This window comes from Ammospiza caudacuta, chromosome 17 (assembly GCF_027887145.1).
Source record: "Ammospiza caudacuta isolate bAmmCau1 chromosome 17, bAmmCau1.pri, whole genome shotgun sequence".
NCBI classification, from domain to species: Eukaryota; Metazoa; Chordata; class Aves; order Passeriformes; family Passerellidae; genus Ammospiza; species Ammospiza caudacuta.
In genome coordinates, this window is record NC_080609.1 from 11,895,710 (window position 1) to 11,915,013 (window position 19,304).

The window sequence follows — 19,304 nt, forward strand, 5'->3', positions numbered from 1 at the left end:
GTTCAAGGCTCAGGCAGTCAGCAAGCAGAACTGTCACAACTTTGGCTTTTTATTAACACTGTCAGACTTGAAAGAAAGGAGGTTTGTTGATATGTGTAATGAGGATTACTGAAATGTGCCATGGCCATGAAATGAAAAACAGTCAAACCAAGGAAATATCTTTTGAAAAGGAACTTTTTTTTTCTTTTCTTCCCTAAGCCTAGTGCCTCCAAAACCCATTTAAATGTAACTATACAAATCTCCCTTAGTGAAGATGACCAAGGGCTTTGGACTTGAGAAGCTCCAAGCAGAATGACCCTTTAACATCAGCTCTAGAGAATTCAGGAAGCAGAATTTGACCCACATCCTATTTAGGTACTATATCCTCTTGGAACATGGTATGGATTGATACCACTATTGCTATATTTGTCCTGGATGATGTTTAATTTAAGAATTCCTGCACTTGAGTGCTATGTGACATCTTCCCTGGAGGAAGGGGACTCATGCAGGTGTTTTCTGCTGGGCAGCTTTTTCCTCACTATTTATTCATGAACAATGCTGCTCAAGAGCCAAAAGAGTGCATGCAAAGGCTGCTGTGGGCTGTGCGTTCTGCAGCTTGCTATAAACTACACAAAAACCCTTTCAATTCTGTCACTGTGCCTGTGAGTTTGGAGGGGAGGGCAGGAAAGGCTGGGTGCATTTACTTAAATGTACCCCAACCTGTTATAGATCAGTAACATCAGAAACCAACCAGTATTCATTTCATTTGCTTGGAAGTTCTGTGAAGAAAAATAATATGAAAAAAAGAGGCAGGTATTCTCATCTTAAGCAGAAAAGTTTTGCAGAGGCAAAGACCATAACCTGACACCAATTAGTGAGTAATAAACTCGCAGTTTTTAAAAAATGCATGAATTAGAGCTGTGCTCAAGCTGGGCATGAAAAAAGATGGTGACCAAAATAAATGAACTGGGGTCAAAACTCAACAACCTGTCAGTATTAATTTTAATTCCATCTTCGTTTCATGATGAAAAGGCATAATACAAAATACAGCTGGAATCAATCCCAATTTATCCTCACAATATTCAATTAAGATTTGCTCCAGCTCCCACTGAGGCCAGTGAAATGCTGGTTCAGTGGGAGATGGATGGGGCCACGAAGCAGTTCAGCTGATCAAGAGACCTCTTGGGCATCAGCTGAAAAGGAGCAGCTGAACTCCAGGCAATGTGGTGGCTCCTGGTGCTCCTGGAACATCAAGGGGCTTAAAAATAAAGGGTAAAAATAATCCCAAACAGGCAGGTGGTTGCAGACTGCCAAGAAAAAGCTGAAGCCACAAAAGCTAAAGCTTCATTTCATCACCATGACAGGATGAATGTCACCCAGGAGAATATCACACAAGAGAACAGCAACAGCCTTCCCTTTCAAACTTTCACACTCGCCGCAGAAAGAAAATCTCACAGAACATCGAATCTACTTTTGATTCTCCCCGTGATGAAAAAATGAAAGCAAAAAAAAGAAGTTTTAAAAAAGTCAGGCAAACCCAAGCAGTTTCCTGGTGAAATGAGAGGGTAATTCTGTGGTTTCTTTCTTTTTTTTTTGTGAGACAAGCAGGAGAAATGGATGAATAAAATGAGGATTCTGAAAGGCTTGTAACATAGTGAGAATGTATGAACATTTCTAAACTCTATTGGTTCATTGCAAAATTGCCCAGATGCATATTTGACTGTAGGGACACCCTCCTTCTGTGGGAACTTCACTGGATGGGGTCACTGGGTTTGCCACACTACAGTAATCCATGTGTTCTCAGTAAAAATCTCAGGGATGGTGGGGAAAATCTAAATTCCAATGGGTTTTGGATCACATCCTGAGTGCCAACTGACATGGTACCCTTGACTCTTTTTCAGCACACCAGAAATAGATGTGTATGTGTAGAGTACGTGCTCTTCTGAACAACACAGATTTTGTTGCTGCAGAAGGGTCTGAATTATAAGCAGGAAAATAAACTTATTCCAACACATATTTTTTAAGCAACATGGTGACATTTCTTGCTAAAGCAGTGTGCAGGATGTGACTTCAGCCCAGAGAGGGAAATTATAGTAAAACTCAAGACTGAGCAAGTGAAGGATGGACATTAAATGTTGCACAGTTTTTATTTAGAGAGGCTGCTATTGAACTGCTCTAAAACTCCTTTAATTTTGATGTCCTGCTTGACAAGACTGTACAAAACATGTTTGACATCTCGCCTTAAACTGTTTATGCAAATGGTCATTCCTCCACCCTGAGGGTGTCAGGTTTAAAGTGCTCTGAGGTGAAACAAAATCACCGATCTGACAGTCATTGGGCCCAGCACTCACTGCCCCAATAAAATGTCATTTCAAATATCAGTCTCTGAACAAGAAAACAGTTTGAGAATAAGTTGTTTTCTAGAAGCAAAACCATTTGACTTCATTCTCTGCAAAGGCCTAAGTCAACACTCAACTGTGTTTGTGATGAAGTTAAAGTGCATTGATGGCACACTACAAAGCCATCCTGGCCTTTAACAGAGTTCAGCTGCACTATAAATCCCTTTAAAATAGATTTTTTTTTTAAGGAGTGGAAAGGAAAGAAGTTCTGTTTGTAAGGTGTGGGAAGCAGAGCTATTTTAGGCTCAGAACAGCTTATGAAAGTCGATTTTATATGGCAGCAGCTCAGATGATCTCCCTATTTATCCTAAAAAAATGCTGGGCTGAGGTTTTGGCTAAGCCAGTTTTAGGCATTTGTGAACTCTCACCAAAGTGGTGAGTGCATAAATGAATTATTCCTAATTGTCACTTGACCTGCAAGTCACAGATCCATAACAGCTGGAACCTTCTTTCATGTAGCTGAAAAGTGGAAGTGCAGATGACCAAATATGACCAAGCCATCAGGGACCATCTACTTTTCACAGAGCAAAAGCACTTTATTTCTATACTATATTTCTACTTTGTTTCTATTGATTTCCATCATCTAATACGAACACTGCAGTTTCTGGGGGCTTGAGAATCACACAATTTGGTTCATTTCATTATATTTTTAGGAGGCAAATGGGCTGTGGTATCCCTGGGCACCAACTGTGGGAGAATTTGCAGAGTCATACAACGTTCAGTGCCACAGGAATTAATCTGGGCCTCCCTCACCTTCATGTTCTATCTCTGGAGATGCAGAAAAGGCCCTTGCCATGAGCATTTTACCTTGCAGGCAGGATAGGAACATCTACCTCTGAGCTTCACTGTAGTGAATTTAGCTTTCCTTTCATTTTGTATTGCTGATTTCAAGTTAACTTCTAGCATTTTTTAAATTTTTTTTTGTGCTGCCACTTTGTGATCTGTGTGCACAATCTAATTTGTTCCAGGCATGGTAATTCTTGTCTTAAATCCTCTCCCTTGTATCTGTTTGTAATAATTTGTGCTTTGTGTCTTGTCAAGCCTCACTATTTGTCCTCTAAAAATGAAGATGGGTTTTATTTATTCTTGGAAAAATGAACAAGCCTTAGACATGAAGGGTATTTTTATGTGGGTAGTTTTCTCAAAGAGAGTGTTTTATTTCTAAGTTTGAATTTGAACACATGAACTTGGAGATTGCCTTAAGAATCCTTAAAAGTTCAAGTTGAAAAACTCCAAACATGAAAATGTTCTGCTTCAAATTTCAAAAGGCAACCTCCCAATATTAGAAAAATCATTGATGATGAAAGAATTTAAACTAGAGGCAATCTATGGAATCTAACCATTAAATATGGCTAGTTTTAAAATCCAACAGTATTCTCACATAAAACACTGTGTAATTTTCATCTTTTTATACACAAATTAGACAGTTTGTATATACAAATAATGGGTCCAGGAAGATTTGATCTACAATCAAGAAATAATTTTATCTATTGTCCACAATATTCGTGTATAGCTTCACATAGAGATTTATACAGTAAATACAGAAATGAAAGAGCAAAACACTGAAAAGTTTTTTCATTTTGATTTTCACCAATAGTACAGCTTGACTGCTGTTGTCTTACAAGAAGAAAACCTGAGAAAGTTGCTGTGACATTAAATAGAATAGGAAGTTGCTGAGTCTAAAAAAAAAATACATCTGTTCGAAAAGGGCAGCCTATGGTTCTTTTTAAAGTAAAAAAATGTGAGGTTGTGAGATTAAAATAACAAACAGGAAGTCACTTTATACTTAGAAATATGGATTAGAGATTTTTGCAAGTCATATTTTAGCAGATACTTTCAACATCTTTACTGGAAACTATAATTTAAGTTCTGCCAGATCCTTTTTGGCGCTCGTTCCCACTTGTCTGAGCAGGAAAGCTTCCAGCAGACAAGTGACCTCTAAGACTTCAAAGTTTGTGCCACCATCTGCCTTGTACCCATCTGCAGGGACAGTCAGGAGATTAAATTCTCCTCAACCTTGATGTGCTAAGGAGGAAAACTGTGAAAATGCAATAATGCAGCTTTGGTGAAAGTGTACCTGGTTTGTAGGATACAGCAGAAGAGAGGAAACCCCAATGTTTTCCAAGCCGACCTCTTCCTCATTATAAAATCTTCTTTTACCCATGAAAATTTGTGCCCTTCCCTTGGCCCACAGAGGAAAATGTACAGATATTTTGTTCTGTGACAACAGGGCCTATTTATACTCTAAGAAAATGAAGGAGTTGAGAATGAAGCGCTATTCTATTAAAAAATATTTTATGATGCTTCTAATTTGACTCAGATTATTTTGTAAGGGAAAATTTTAGAAAGTTCTTGCTTAGTCTGTGAGGTGCCTGTGCCAAAACTCAAACAAAAATTACTTTTACATGCGGCAGCTTTTTAAACTCAAAACACCACACATTGATTTTGTTATTCTCACTTTGTTGGTGGTGTCTGTTTGGTTTTGGTTGCTTGGTTGATAGATTTTATTGGGGTTTTTTTTCCGTTTTGTCATGACTTTCTTCCATGGATAGGGATTTAATGATGACACCTGCAACCTCCTTTATGTCTGTGCAAGGAAAACCAGGGTGCCTATCAAACATAATGATTCCAGAGTATATTTCTCCTTGAATCCACCATTCCTGCCACTCCCAAGCAGATCAGGGAATGGCAGCAGAGACCCTCGCCAGGAGTTAAACCTCTGTGCACGTGCCAGCACCAGCTGAACCAGGCAGAAAATGGCTCGAGGCTCCGAGTCCCAGGGTCAATTGTCTCCACTCCAAGTCACTTTTCTTTCTTGGAGAAGCATGGAAGCACGCCAAAAAAGTCTCTGGCAAGGCTTAAATGAACAGCAGCTCTCTTACTCGTGGCCTGGGGTTTCCTCAGACAGCAAGGATTCCTGCAGTTCTGCCCAGAAAGTGGCAGAACTCTACTGGGGAGCACCAGTACAGGGTGATGGTGCCTGCCCAGGGGCTCTGGGAGATGCTGCCCTACACAGGAGCAGCTCATCCTGCCCTGGTGCTCTGGAACAGACTTTGCTCTCAGGGGGAAACTGGGATCACCTTCCTGCAGCCTCCCAGTTGAAACTGGGATCACCTCCCTGCAGCTTCCCAGTTGGAGCTGGGATCACCTCCCTGCAGCTTCCCAGCTGGAGCTGGGATCACCTCCTTGCAGCTTCCCCACTGAAACTGGGATTACCCACCTGCAGCTTCCCAGCTGGAGCTGGGATCTCCTCCCTGCAGCTTCCCAGCTGGAGCTGGGATTGATAGTAAAAGGTTTTAAAATCATAAAATTCGGGGAATTAGAAAGAAGCTAGGCTTAGTGGGGTCCTGGATAAATGTTAAAAATGGACCCTGAAAATGTTAGGCTTTGTGTTTGTCAGATCATGTGAAATTGCACCTGCGTTAAGGAGTATATGATCAATGATATGATTGTTGGATGTGATGATTGTTTAGTAATTAAATATAATTATTGTTTTATGGTAGGAAGAATCATGAGAAACTATGTTAGAAGTTTAAGGGGGGGTCACGAGGAGCCCATGCTTGAATGAAGTCTATGCATACAATAGAACAATATAAGTTTAATAGTTAACATGAAAGTTCTATAACGATAGAATATAAAAACATGTTCATCCCGAACCCATGTCAGAGTCAGATTTGGGTTTGTACCCCTGACACCCAGAGCTCTTCAATAAAAGCACCAGCATATAATCATTCTCATGATTATGTGTTTCTGAAGGCTAGCAGGATCCCCTCCCTGCAGCTTCCCAGGTAATGCAGGGAACTTCCAGCCTGTGGCTCCTGCCCTGCACAGCACCTTGCACTGGAATCCTGGGAGTGTTTTGGCTGAAGTTTTAGGAGAAGCTCAGGAAGGAGAAAGAACCAAGCTGAGCAGATGGGGAGCAGTGGGAAGGTGCATCAGGAGGCTCCTTGGGGAGGGCTGAGGTGGGGCAGCGTGAGAGATGGTCACAGAAGAGTTTGGCACAGATGGTCAGGGGCTGCACTGGTCTCTGGACAAGCACAGTCCAAATTACATATTTAGGTCTTGTTAGGAAGTATTTGTCCCACAGGTGGTGTCTGTACCTGTCTCTGGTAAATGTCAGGATGACATTGTGGTGGATATGTCCATTTTAATCTGTCCTAGCACCTATAGGCTGATTTCAGGGGAACAGGGAATGATAATGCTCATGAAATCAAAGTTGCAATCTACTCAGTGAAACCCTTCCTTGTCACTGTTCTTTAAGAGCACTATGTGCATATAGAATATTAACTCTTTTTGCAATATTAACTCTTTTGCAATTAATTGCAAGGCTTTTGCAAACTGTTATCTGATGCCATTCAGCCTCTCACTGTCCCTGAGCTGAACACTGAAGAAAGCTTTCCTAAAGATGTTGAGAGAGGACAAATGATTTTTAGAGAGGATTAATCTGTAACTCCAACATGAGCATTTGTGTGTTTGCGGGTCTGGTTCAAAGCCAGTGAACTCATTTAGCTCTCTATCGGTCCCAAGCCAATTATTTTAAAACTAAATTTTAACACTGTTCTATAAATATTGCCCTTTTATTTTCTGGCCCCGTGGATGTGGCAGTGTTTGCTGTTGAGAGGGCTGTCTGATAGGAACAGTGAGTCAGACGGATTTCCTGAGGAGCAACTTCCAGAGGCAGAGGCAGCTTGTGAGGTTTCTCAATTCCCAACAATACCAATTAGATGGTCTCCTGACACAAACAGAGTGCTAAAAGAAAATAACTTTCACTAAAATAACTCCGTGCCTCCTGCCTGGATTTAAAATAAATCACCTTCTTCTTTAAATATGCCAAACCAAACTCATGTGGGCATCGGAAGAGTAAAGTTGCTAATGAGAAAGTCTGTCCTACCCAGCTACTGTGGATACATGCTTGCAGCAAAACTGCAAAAGGGTGAGTTTCATACAGGAGAGAAATGATAGGAGGTGAATAATTTATGATTTGGAAGGCAGGTTCAGAAAGAAGCTTCTTTTCAAAGACTTGCTGATTAAACCACTGCATACTCCTGTAAACCTTTTGTGGTCTAACAGATCACTTTACACTTATAATAATCCTTGCTTTATTAATATGCTTCATTGTTCTTATATTTGGACCTAATTTTAAAAGCAAATTAAGGTTTCTAAGATGAAACTCACTGCCTGAGGCTGTATCTCAATTTCTGGAAAAAAAAAAAAAAACAAAACAAAACAAAAACAAACAACACATGAGCTAAGCTAACTGATTAAAGAAAATATTTTCATTATGAACCCTCAGGTGCATTCCAGCATGGTGGCCTACTCTGCCAAACACTGCACACCTCCAGGTGTGGTTAGGGCTCTGAAGATAATGTCATTTGTTTGGTTTTGATTTCCTGCTTGGAATGGACAAATAAGCTAGGATGTAACACATGCCAAATTTAAAACTATGAACAAATAACTTAGCACAACAAAAGCAAAGTAATGAAACCCATCCTGTGAAATCTAGTTCAAGAAGAAAGGAGACAGACCCACAGCACGTGGCTGGCTCAAGCCCTCTGCCAAAGCACACAATTTTATTCTGCAGCTTCAAAATAAATATTATACTGCAAGAGCATACTTACATCCACCTCGCCTTGGTCAATCACATAGAAGTTGTCTCCCTCATCACCTGGAAGCAAAATACAAAAGGTGATTGTTTCCTGAAGGACTGCCAAGCTATTCAATAACTTCCTGTCCCTGCATTTAATCCTGTACATATTTGCACAGGTTTGTACACCAGATTACTTAGAGAGAGATTAATTTTCTGAAACATCTTTGCTTATTTGCCTTCACAAAGCAAAGTATCGCTATGGTTTCTTGCTATTAATACCTTTCAATTGCATTAATTTATCTCTTTTGATTGATTCAATATTCATTCAGGATAAACACTCAAGAGGTTTTAATATAGCCTAAGGGTAATGAAGTCCTCCCTGACATGCTGCAGGCACGCAGGTAAGTTGCCAAGTGTGATAGCTCTGATACAGCACAATGAGGTGTTGAATATTCCCAACAACCATAAAAATATTTTTCCATCTCTAATTACTCTCAGCTTGCCTGTGCCACCCTTATGCATCCTGAGCTGGGGTTTACTTCCTGACTATCTTCAGTTAAGGAATGAACATTTAAATCTGCAGTGCTGTTTATCTACATTTAACTGTAGCACTTGGAAACCCTGGAGATCCACCAGAGTGGGGTTCTCTGCATGTGTAGCAAGAGACTTGCATCCATGAACTTATCATATAGCTGCACATCTGGAGGCCTTTGGAATATGGCTGATCTTCCCATTAAGCAAAGAGGGTGAAATCTCAAATGGAGAGATGTGAGCTAAAAGGCTATACAAACAAATGACAGGAAGAATTACCCTGTTGTATGACTGTTTCTCCTGCGATGTGTGTGACAGGGAACATGGCATCGAATATGTCACTGCAAAAAGAAAAGAAACACTTATTAATAAATCAGACCTATTTCTTATCTTGCCAGTAGACCTACCTTCACTGTTTATTTAGCCTTTGTTAACAGATTTTGCAGAAAAAGGAAAGGAAAACACTAGCTATAACTGGAAAATGAACCCCGGCTCAGCAAGAAATCAAAATAACTTGTTAGGCACAAGCTGTGGTTTAAAACTGAGACTGTGCCTTGGTGTGTGCTGTTTTGAAAGAGCTCCTGAATTAAAAGGAGAAAGGCACCTCTTAGAGCAGTGCACAAACTGGCCAGCCTGAGTTCTGTGTTGCCTAAGCAGAGAGATTTCAGATTTTCAGCTGTGATGGGTTTGTGGCCCAGCAGTGACTGCCAGATGCCCAAACGGGAGCTCTCCTCTTCTGAACATCTGGCCTTGCATTTACAAGCAAAACCTGTTCCACAGAGCAGAGCACATTTGGAAAGGTAGTTGGCTCTAAATTAATGCAGCATAAGAGCTGGCAGGAGATTGCACTCACAGTGCAGAAGGGGCCAAACTCTGAAAATCTCAGCGAGTTACTGGTGAGAAGGAATCCAAGCGATGCTGCAGAAAGAGGGAAGCTGCAGAAGAGCCTCGTGCTCATTAATCACAGCTGAATTACACACAATTACACACCTTTCCACGTCTTCAGCTCGCTGTCACATCGCCTTAAAAGGCCAGGCAGAGCAGTGGGGATGGGAACACACCCTGCACCAACACTTCGGGCAACATGCCCAAAGCCAGTCCTTTGTTTATTGAGGGAGACAGCAGGCTCTGTGGAGCCAGGGCTTCCTTTCCCCACATCAGATTTTGGGGAACTTATTTTCAGAAGCGTGAACCACACTGAGACGGGCGCTCCCCACCTCTCTTCCCCTTCCTATGCCTCAGCCTCAAGGGCTAAAGGAAATAGCTCCCCAACAAAAACAAAGGGCAGCAAGAGGGGATTGTTAACTGCTCTCTTCCCTGGTCTGGCCTAGAATGGCCCATCCAGGGACCACTGACGACAGTGGAGAGATGAAACACTTCAGTCTGGAGAGGAGAAAGGATCTCACACACACAGCTACACAAACAGGGAAGAAACCTAAGATCTTCACCAAAACAGGCAGAAGATCAGCCACCAAATCCATAAACCTATGCTACATTTCAATGCCTTATATGGGAAATGCATATTGTAAAATCCCATTATTAGCTTATTTCCTGTTCAGCTGTTCCAGACTTTATTCAGGCTCAGTTCTAGGAAATGTTTCACTCCTAAGTTCAAATTGCTCATGTCTTTCCTCTTCATCAACCTGAATGTTTTTGCTCAGGATCACAGCTCTGTGTCAGCACCATCCCAGCAGGAGAACTGGAGATTTCAAACCAGGCACCTCCTGCAGCACCTGCAAGGGATGCTCAGCCCATGGCCTATATACAACAAAATTATATATTTTACTCCTGTTGTTTTCATCAAGTCCAAGCACAAGAGACTTGAATCCTTGAACTTATCATATGGCTGCACACTTGGAGGCCTTTGGAATATGGTTAATCTTCCCATTAAGCAAAGAGGGTGAAATCTCAAATGGAGAGATGTGAATTAAAGGACCCTAGCAAACACACAGGAGGCCATGTTCTCTGCTGCTCACAATCATGCAGAGCCCATGGATTCCAGTCTCTGTGCTATTCCTACTCACATCCAGGAAACACCTCCACCATGGACACAAAGCCTGCTCTGAGGCATCCTGGAGAAACTTCCTCCTCACTTAATTCTGAGCACCACTGCAAACACGTACAACAGATTATTTTGAAGAGTCTATGGATCTTATTCTTAAATCTATTAAGCTCATTTTTGTGATCTTACTTAGGTTCAGCATTTCTCCACTTCAAGGGATTTCTCAGCTGGCAGGAACCATCTGCCTGGTACAGACAGATCCCTGGTCCCTGTGCCAATGCTCCAGCTGGAACTGGGAGCTGAGGATCCAGTGGGATGGAGAAACAGCCACACAGGTGGGTGCCAAGCTGGAACAGCCCCAGGGGACTTTGTGTCCATGAGGGGAGTCCAGTTGTTGTTCAGCAGCTCTGGGACTGGGAATTCAGTGTGGCAGAGGCTCCTTTGCCTGCCTCTGGTTTCACCTTGGCCGTGCTGGGGCTCCTCACTGAGCTCTGAGAATGGTTCTGCAGCCTGCAGAACATTTACTGAGGAAAAGGCACTCTGTGAGACAGAAAGTCTCCAATGTGATACAGCCAAAAATAGGTACAACACAGTGAATATCAATAACCAAACCAAAATGTGCTGTTTGAGCGAACTTGGAAACTTTTCCTTTTTTTTAATAGAAATACAGAGGAAATAATACCCGCAGTTTGACCCTTTCATCCTTGTGTTAATCCTCTATTTTATTTATAACTCAACAATTGACTGTACAAACAGTGCCCAATAAATTATGTATAGCACTGCACCCTTCTCCAAAATGTTCCACATTTTATTTCTACATAACCTTTTAATTTTATCAGGAAAAAAAACTTCTTTGAAACTCACAGACTAAAAGTTTCATCTAATAGTGTAATGCACCCAACGTCTATTAGCAGAAACAGCATATTTACCCCAATACTCTTTACTCCCAAAAATATGATGAGATGAAATCTTACTCTTAATTCAGTGAAGTCTTAATCTTATTAGGCCAAGACTTGGATTTTTGAATAGCCCTTTGAAGGACATGTCATCAAAAATTATTCTGAAGTACATATGAACACAGAGACATGCAAGGCACCCAAAGTTATGGTGGTGTTGATTTACAACTCCAAAGTAAATCCAGGGCATGTCTTTGATATAAATGTAAGCAATCAGCAATATCACAACTGTCACTGAAAACACACCACCATGTTCCTTTTCTGCTGGAGAATTGCTGCTCTTAATTGATATGGTTTGGCCAAGATCTCTCACAGTGATTAATGAGTTGAAGTGTTTCTGCTTTTGGATGCTCAATTTGAGATTCATTAAACACCCTCAGATCTCCAATGATATGGATCAGCAGGCAGCCCCAAAGTTTCTCAGCCAAGAACTGGGTCTTTCAGAATGGCACCAAAGAAAACCACCCTTCTGGAAATTATCACCTCCTAAAACACTAAATGCTTAAGATCCCTGTAGGAAATCTGGCTTTTGAATCAGTTCAGACTAAGTGTATAATGGGTTTAGAAATTTTTATTCCCTCTATCTTCAGTGTCTGAAATAAACACAAAAATGTCACAAGCATCAATATACCAAAATACTTCAAAAATTTGAAGTATTTGTTCCTGAACCAAGCCAAAATCTGAAACTGAAAAAAACCAGACCTATTTTCCATCCCCCCCAATAAAGGTCTGATGCTGGCATATTTAGTTCAAGCCATGTGTTCCTGGGCCTGTACTATGTAGAGAAAACAAGCTTTAAATACTGAATAAGTTGAGTAAGTGGTGCTTGCTAAAGGCATAAACAATACAGCCAAGGCCAAAAATATGGTCTGTTGTTTTTCCCTGTACCACACACTTGTTTATAAGACATCCAAAATCATTCTTTGACCATTACAGCAAAAAACAGCCTTTACAAACACAGTGCTGCAACCATCCCACCACCAATCAGAGACTGGAACTACAGCTCTGCTAAAGTAGGTGCATTTCTACTGTTTGAAGGTTTTTTAAAATAATTATGGCCAAACACATGCAAATACATTCCTAACAATCAATTATTTTCTTTTTCAAGCACAAGCAGGTTTTCTTCCAGCACAAACAGAAAGCCAGAAAATCAGTAGTTAAGTCTCCAAACGTTGAACTACCATGATTTCATCTTCTGTCTGAGCTGCAGCACCAAGAACACAGCAGCCTCTGTCTCCTGCCCCTGCACTGTTGACACTGACCGTGCTGGCAATGCTGTGTGCGCAACTGATATGGAAATGGTTTGATTTTCTGCCAGGATTTTTATGATTGTGCTGTAAATGAGAACCGCTCAGAGGGATTTCTTCATTTTGTTGACCACGTATCATTTGCCCTCTTTCCAGATGACTTATTCAGGTGGCAGATGAAGAAAATAGGGCACCAGTTCTGGTATCTGAGCTGTTGTTTTGTGAGGCTGCAACCAAGAGAGCTGTGCTGCACCCAGCACTTGGAGGGCCCTTTTTCACCCTCTCCACAGCCAAAGATTTTGACAGGCTTTGCAGTTTTTTCAAGCCTTCCCCACCTCCTCCCAGAAGATCTGTGTCTGGTTGCTCGTGGCTCTTGGGAGCCAAGCCTTTGTTCCAACCAGAAGGGATCAGGGGCAATTTTTTGTGCAGCTGCAGGTGGGACTGTATGCACCCAAATATCCATGCTTAGATCCAAAGGGAGACACTGGCAGGACATTTTTCCAGGGATATTTCTGCCCCTTGAATTCTTTGCAACCTTTTCGATGGTATCACTCAAAAACAAATCACAAGAGAAGATTGTGAGCAGCAGAGAACATACAGGGAGCAGTGAACTAATCCAGCAAAGTGAAACCAAGAAATGCGTTTAGACATGAAATCTCTATCTATTCAATCAAAAAATACCAGCTGTCTGCTTAGGGAATATCAAAATTTAGAAGGCTTTTTTTATAAAGGTCAAAGATATCAAAGGCTTGCAGCAAGTTTTAACACATAAAGTGTCTTCCATGAGTGTACATGGAATTGCAAACAACTGCAATCAGATCTGGAATCACAGGGGCTGATCCTCTGCTCTCTGGTATCTCTGATGACTCCTGGCCACCTGGCCAGGTTGAGCAAATTCCCTTCTGATGCCAAGAAGGCAAACTGCACTCAAACCAGTGAGACTGCACCTATTTAGATCAGAAAAGGATCTATCACAGTGATTGCAGAGTAAATATAATGAAACACTTTGCTGGTTTAATTCAGTAGCATTTTATGGACCCCATTTGCCAAGAAGTAAATGCCTGTGCTAGGAGGAAGCCAGTGGAGAAGGCAGGGCCAAGGGGTTCTCTTTCTCACGAGAAAAAGTGAGTGATAAAAATAAATCATCTCATCTGCTTTTACACCGAGGCCTCTTGGAGTTGACGTAGAATAGGAGATAGAAAAAAAAAATAAAAATGATGTGCACTGTGGGTAATATAGCACAGGCAATAGGCAACTGAGAAGAAGCTTGTTAAAACAAAACGAGAGAAAGATAATTCCAAGCACTTTCAGAACCAGACCATGGCAATGGCCAAAATAGGGAAACTATGTAAGACAATTTATCAGTTTCACAATCAGATTTCTTTCCAGCCCTTGCTGTGCTGAATGCATTGCAGGGAAGGAAAAATGGAAGAGACAAAATGTATACGTGTTAGGCAAAAATGGAAAATCCTCACTGTACCTGCAGGTTATAATTTGTCAAGAGTTCAATCAGAAAAATTTCATTGTGCAGGCAGCCTCAGAAAGCCTTCAGTGTTTGTGCTATGCAGTTTTTCCTTCTTTCCCTACGTCTTTAACAAAACAAAGCCAGCCCTGTGTTGTTGAGGACAGCTTTAAAAGATATGGAGCTGTTCTGGCATAATTCAACAAAAGACATGCAACATTTTCTCGGAATGAGGCTGCCCTAGAAGCACGATTCAAGTATTTTAAACCTTTCCTACTTACATACCTTTAAAGTTTAGTAAACACAGTTCATAGTAACCCCACCTCCCTTTAGCTGGAGCTTTGGGTACTATTTTAAGATTTCTAAACTGGGGGGGAGGATAGGAGGTGGGGCTGTATGGGGTCTTCTTATGTACTTCTGAGATTTTCATATGATTCATTTCCTGAAAAGACAACATCTTTCTAGCAATTGTTCTAACAACAGCTCCTCCTACTCTGTAAGGATGAAGAGCACAAAATTTAAACCAGACTGGCTTCAATAAACATCTGTACAGTGAGGGAATAAACACAGTACTTTACCACTGAATTAATTGCAAGGGTCTCTGCTATGTGTAAGTACAAGGTTCCAAATCCATACTCCTTCTTCCTAGGAATGCTGCAAGTCCTTGCTAATGTACAATACTGGAACCACCAGGAGTCATTACTATGATTTACTGACTACTGAGAATAAAAGCATTGCAACCAGGTAAAAGAAAAGAATTCCTTTTTAGAGGTATTTAAAATTAACAGCCCTGAGGTTACAATTGCTATAATCAAATATGTGGTGTGGCAGGCTTGTACCTAAGAAAGAGTCAGTACTGAAGCCTTAACAAAAACATTACCCATCTGCTTCTGTTAATTTCTTTTCCTGTTAGGGCAGCAACAAATTAATTATAGCAGCATCCAAAGTTATTAACAATTTAGAGTATTTAATTACTTCATTATAATGGCTGATGATTAGTTACTATTACAATTAAGACATGCATTGATTTTACCATAATGATCATAAAAATTGGACATGAGAGGACATTGTGAATGGTAGGTTAACACTAAAGTCCATGTCTAATTCCATAACATGCACTGAGTCACAGGTCTACATAACTAACAGACATATGAAACAGAAAGAAATAAAAATTTATCATCTTCTATTTCTGTGAAGTATTTCCATTTTTACTGTTTTATGAAGTCCCTTTATAGGTTCATTAATTATGACACCAAATGAACAGAGTACAGCTTTATGGGCAGAGCATCAATTCATTTTACAGGCCCTGCACATCTACGTGCCAATGGGTCACATCATCCTCCACATGTTAGCAGCAGCTTCCAGAGAGAGCTTCTGCAGGGATCTTCATCTGGAAAGCTCTCTGCCATGGACTACTGCAATGAGAGGTAAAAAAGGGGGACAAACAACATGGCTCAAGGACAGGCCCTGCTTTGGCCTCTTTTCCTCTTACCCACCCCTAGAATTATCACCTCATTGAGATCTCACTGCCAAGCCTTGCTTGTACCACACTTGTCCCAGAGGCAGGGCTTGGTGGGAATATAACTCAGGTCCCCTTCTTGCCATCAGCTCCCCCTAAGCTTTCCCAAAGCTGAGGGAAGACCCAGGGCTCCCTCAGCACCCCCAGGCCCATCCCCACCTGCCCAAGGAGCCCTGTGGCAGAGCAGCACTGGGGGCTGGGGCAGAGGAGGAGCCTTGCACTGTGTGGATGCTCAGCCCCATCCCAGCTGTGCCCAAAGCCAGGCTCAGGCACAGGGCAGCCATTTGGGCAGCCCCAGCTCCCCAGAGTCCTTCACAGTAGACCAGATCCATAGGTTTCAATAATCTGCACTTCAAGAGCAACTGCAGGCTGGGCTGTACCTCCAGGACTGCAGCCAGCAGCTGAAGGAATTGATTTTCTCCCTCTTGGACAGCCTGGAGTACCATTTTGGGTACCACTTTTGGGCTCCCCCACACCAGAAAGACACTGACAAACTGGAATACCATTTTGGGTACCAGTTTTGGGCTCCTCCACACCCAAAGACACTGAAAACTGGAGCAAATCCACAGAGGCCATCAAAATGGCCTGGAGCATGGAGCATGTCCAGGGCATGGAGCATAGAGCATATGAAGAGAAGGGGGAGAGCTGTGTTTGGTCTCTCTGACAACAGGACCAGGGAGATCTCACTGCTCTTAGGACAACAGGCACAAATGGGAACGGAGGAAATTACCACCTGATCAAGAGGGGGAAAAAAACCTCCCGATGAGGGTGGTCAGGGCCTGAAGAGGGGCCCAGGGAAGGGGATTGTTTCCAAGCCGGGCGAGGCCCTGGGTGAGAGCAGCCAGCTCCGAGCAGCCTGGCTGTGAGCAGGAGCAGGGAGCAGCAGCGATGTCTGTCTGTCTGTCTGTCTGTCTGTCCACCTGCCGGGAGCCGGGCCTGGCGCGGAGCTGCTCCCAGAGGGAGGGATGAGGTGGTCCCAGCTCCCAGCCCGGCCGCAGACACGGGGGAGGCAGGGCAGAGTGAGTCAGGGGCCAGCTGGAGCAAATCCCATGCATAATGCACGGAAAATATGCTCTCTGTGCACTGGAGGAGGAATATCTGCCCTTCTGCGTGAATAATTGCACAGAGGCCGGGTCCCAGCTTCCCATCACCAACAGCACTGCTCACCAACAAAGCCTGTGCATACCAGGAGGCCTGCAGGAGGAATTGGGCAACACAATTTTTCTCAGGAAAAAAAAACAGTTTGGTGAAACTGAATATTCCTGTCAAAAATGGCTGATGCCATTTTCCCATTTAAAATGCTTCAAAAGTTTAGAAACTGTCTAATTGTCCTACTGTGATAACTCCAGATCTACTTTTCACAATGAAATTACTTCAAAATAGCATTTCTTAGTGAAAAGCTAAAATCAAAAGAAGACATTGTTGATTTCAGTTGAATATAATCACATTTGTTCTCTTGTTTTCTGTGTGTGAGCATTCTCAAGATTTTCATCTTGGAACTAGGATTCAAAATGAGGGATGAATTTAAATGCCAAAAGGAAAACCAAAAAGCAAAAAAACAAAAGTCTAGAGGAGCTTGGGTCAATAAAATACACTTTATAGCTAATAAAATGTACAAGTATTTTTATATATATATATATGGAGGTATAAAGAAACACAAATACTAAACTGCACAGGCTTCTTTCTATTTTAGTAGGTACAGTGCAGTGCTTAGGAACTCTTTCCTTAGCCTGCAGGTACTGGATCTAATGCAAAGACAGAGACATTTATGGAGATTATACACTGTAAAAACACAGCACTGCTGCAAGCACACTCTGCTGAAAGTTTTATCTTGAGAAGTCCCCAAATGCGTCATTATTTGAAGCAGAAAAGGGCGCAGTAACAAATTCAAAGTTGTTATTTGTGTGCATGGGCATCATAGAAGTGACCCAGGGAAAGGCTCAGCACAACAACAAACCATGGACTTCAGACCAAATTCATGGTCTGGTGTCACTGAAATGAGATTGGAGTGTTTGAGCTGACTGAACACAAGAATGGACCTTTAAGTCTCACACAAGTTTATGGTTTTTCATTTTCCCCACAATTAATTACTTTCTCAAAATTCTGGAAAAGCAATGGATGATACCATGCTGAAAATATAAATATTTTTACTTAATACTTGAACAAATAAGTGTTTTAACTTAGTAACTGAAAAAAAATTGCTGCTGGTTGGACTGGAACACCCCACCACAAGAGTAACCATCACCCCCAAAACAAGGCTCTGTTGTTAATATGAAGCAAATTCCACCAGTGATAAAGGGCAACCACAACAAAGCCCCCATATCTGAACAATTTATTTCCTTCTGGTGCTTTTAAATCCCTTCACTCTTTAATTTCAAGCTCCCTCTTCTGGACTATCCCAATGAAGCTGGAGAGTCACTGTGCACTCCCATCCTGGCTCCAGCAGCCAGGTGACACAGCTGAGGAAGCCCTGGGCAGGTGGCACTGACAGAGGTGATCCCTGTGGCCAAATCATGGCTGCTACAGCTGAAGTGATCTGAAAATATAACAGAATATGCTGAGATTTCAAAGGCTGCCAGAGGGCTGCAATTGGAAATGCACTATTATGTGACCTCTTGGAGCAGATGATGGTGGAGATGTCCCTCAACACAGGTACATGGAAAATGTATCCCTGAGGATATCCCTGCATAGGGATATAGACATTATTCTCAATAAGAAACTGTAACAAATCCTATTTCACATGTACATAAGTAAATATGAACAAAATCATGCTATGCATATGACCTTACAGTTCACATTTTCCAGTGAAGAGGAACATAAGAGGAACATCTTCCCCCCCAACAGTAATAGCTTTTTTTGTTTTGCCTTTAATACTGAGGACATTAATGAAAATGAAGTTATATATACATTTGTGTATGTATATATATATACACACATATATATGTATATATATATATATATATTTATGTATGTATATATGTATATATATGCATTTACAGTTTTTTACATCCCTATGATTAGAAAATTGTTGCCAGAGAAAGTTTTATTCTAATAATTCACCCAATTTTTCTATTCAGAACATGGTTACACACAAACCACACAAACTGGCGTGGTTGTGGAACTTGGACATGAACATGATATCAATCTACTTACTTTTCTTCCCCCCCATTTTCTGAAGGAATCACTTTTAACAGTTTTCTATAAATATAGGAAAATTAAATTGTATTTGATAATTGCAATTGTTCCTTCAAATTATATACTTACTGCTCCTACACACTATTTTTATGACTATAGCTTGTGAGCCTTGAGTGTCACAAGACAGCACCTCTGCCTGGCAACTGTATCAGCACAAAAATAGATAAGAACTATCAGGTATTAGGCTAAAATCTTTCTGCTTCCACACCTGGTGGTCCTTGTCATTAACACAAAAATCAGAATACTGCAAGGATGCTAAAGATGTTAAAGAATAACACAATGCTAAAAAAGGATAAGGTGCTCAATATAAGTGCGGTGAGAGGGGGTTTGTTCATGCACAGTAATTTAGTTGGAATTAATCAGGAAATATATTAATAATAAAAATAAATAATAATAAATTGTAATAAATTATAAATAATAATATTAT

General features: G+C 41.3%; 1 protein-coding gene across 2 annotated transcripts in view; it reads right to left on the reverse strand.

Moving 5' to 3' along the window:
* Positions 1-19,304, reverse strand: part of PRKAR1B (protein kinase cAMP-dependent type I regulatory subunit beta) — a 93,416-nt gene that overhangs the window by 32,212 nt on the left and 41,900 nt on the right. For both annotated transcript variants that reach the window (XM_058815732.1, XM_058815734.1), the window contains exons 5-6: positions 8,776-8,837; positions 7,997-8,043 (exon numbers count right to left, since the gene is read on the reverse strand). In XM_058815732.1, the coding sequence (XP_058671715.1) occupies positions 7,997-8,043; positions 8,776-8,837 (109 nt within the window). The remainder of the gene's footprint in view (positions 1-7,996; positions 8,044-8,775; positions 8,838-19,304) is intronic.